The sequence below is a fragment of the Stomoxys calcitrans genome, chromosome 4, assembly GCF_963082655.1.
Source record: "Stomoxys calcitrans chromosome 4, idStoCalc2.1, whole genome shotgun sequence".
Lineage (NCBI taxonomy): Eukaryota > Metazoa > Arthropoda > Insecta > Diptera > Muscidae > Stomoxys > Stomoxys calcitrans.
Window position 1 is genome coordinate 89,344,385 of NC_081555.1, and position 1,164 is coordinate 89,345,548.

At 35.9% G+C, this 1,164-nt stretch overlaps 1 protein-coding gene across 1 annotated transcript; it reads left to right on the top strand.

Moving 5' to 3' along the window:
* LOC106096045 (RING-box protein 1A) lies at positions 1-926 on the top strand. The gene is made up of 4 exons (XM_013263565.2): positions 1-66; positions 137-222; positions 309-336; positions 470-926. The coding sequence occupies exons 2-4, from the start codon at positions 145-147 to the stop codon at positions 688-690; spliced, it is 327 nt and encodes a 108-aa protein (XP_013119019.1). The 5' UTR covers positions 1-66; positions 137-144; the 3' UTR covers positions 691-926.
* Positions 927-1,164: the final 238 nt, after the last annotated feature.

The window sequence follows — 1,164 nt, forward strand, 5'->3', positions numbered from 1 at the left end:
TCGACTTCGACTGTTCGACTTGCAATTTTCCTTTTGAAGAGCAACAAAGAGTTTTTTTTACCAAAGGTATTAATAAATGTTTAATGCTGATTCAAGTGCGTGAAATTATTTTATTAATTTAATATAAACACCATAGGCAACAGAATGGAGGTAGATGAAGAAGAGTTCGAGATGCCCTCATCGAGCAGCAAGGGTGAGAAAAAACGCTTTGAAGTAAAAAAGGTAAGAGTTTTCTATTGTAAAAATGCAAATGCAATAACAACAGTTATTAATAATCCAATTTTTTTACTTTTTCTACTTGACTCTAGTGGAATGCTGTTGCTTTATGGGCCTGGGGTAAGTTTTTATCATCGAAGTGGGTTTATGCATAGCAAAAAAAAAATCGAAGCTACTCAAACCTAACCTTCAAAATATATGTGTCATTCCCCTATTGTTTACATCTAAGCAAGCTTGATTTTACACTTTCCAGATATTGTTGTCGACAATTGCGCCATTTGCCGCAACCACATCATGGACTTATGCATCGAATGTCAAGCGAACCAAGCGTCTGCCACCAGCGAGGAATGCACTGTAGCCTGGGGTGTCTGTAATCATGCTTTTCATTTCCATTGTATTTCGCGCTGGTTAAAAACCCGCCAGGTCTGTCCATTGGATAACAGAGAATGGGATTTCCAGAAATATGGCCACTAGTGTTTAACGATACTGTATCCTCATATACAATCACTTTAGTTCTACTAGAGTTTGAATATTTAGGTTTATTTTTTAATTTTCGTTTTCTATTCCAACATAATTCATGGTTAATACAAACAAAAACACTCAAATCATATGTACGTATGTATGTTTGTGTAAAAAGCTTTTTGCAGAAGGAAATGTAATTTTGCAAAAAAAAAAACAAGTGAACAAAAAGGCTGACAAGGCAAACTTAATGGTATGATTTTCAATTGTTTTTTATGTTTTGTAGTATTTCAAGGTAAATTTGCACAGCGTTTAAATGTAGTTCCCATCGGGGCGTCGAGGTGTAATCTCAGCCACTTCAATATCTGCCTATACTCTGACTCCGGGCTTCATCGAAATTGTACGATGTTCGATGATATGCATATGCCATAGGTTTGAAGTCTACCTTAGCATTTATGTTGCTGCAAGAAGATATTGGTAGATACCGCT

Excerpts from the sequence above, each read along its gene's own strand:
- LOC106096045 (XM_013263565.2), top strand. The coding sequence starts at position 145 with ATGGAGGTAGATGAAGAAGAGTTCGAGATGCCCTCATCGAGCAGCAAG. Across the intron at positions 223-308 it reads AACGCTTTGAAGTAAAAAAG|TGGAATGCTGTTGCTTTATG; the intron begins GTAAGAGTTTTC and ends ACTTGACTCTAG. Across the intron at positions 337-469 it reads TGTTGCTTTATGGGCCTGGG|ATATTGTTGTCGACAATTGC; the intron begins GTAAGTTTTTAT and ends TACACTTTCCAG.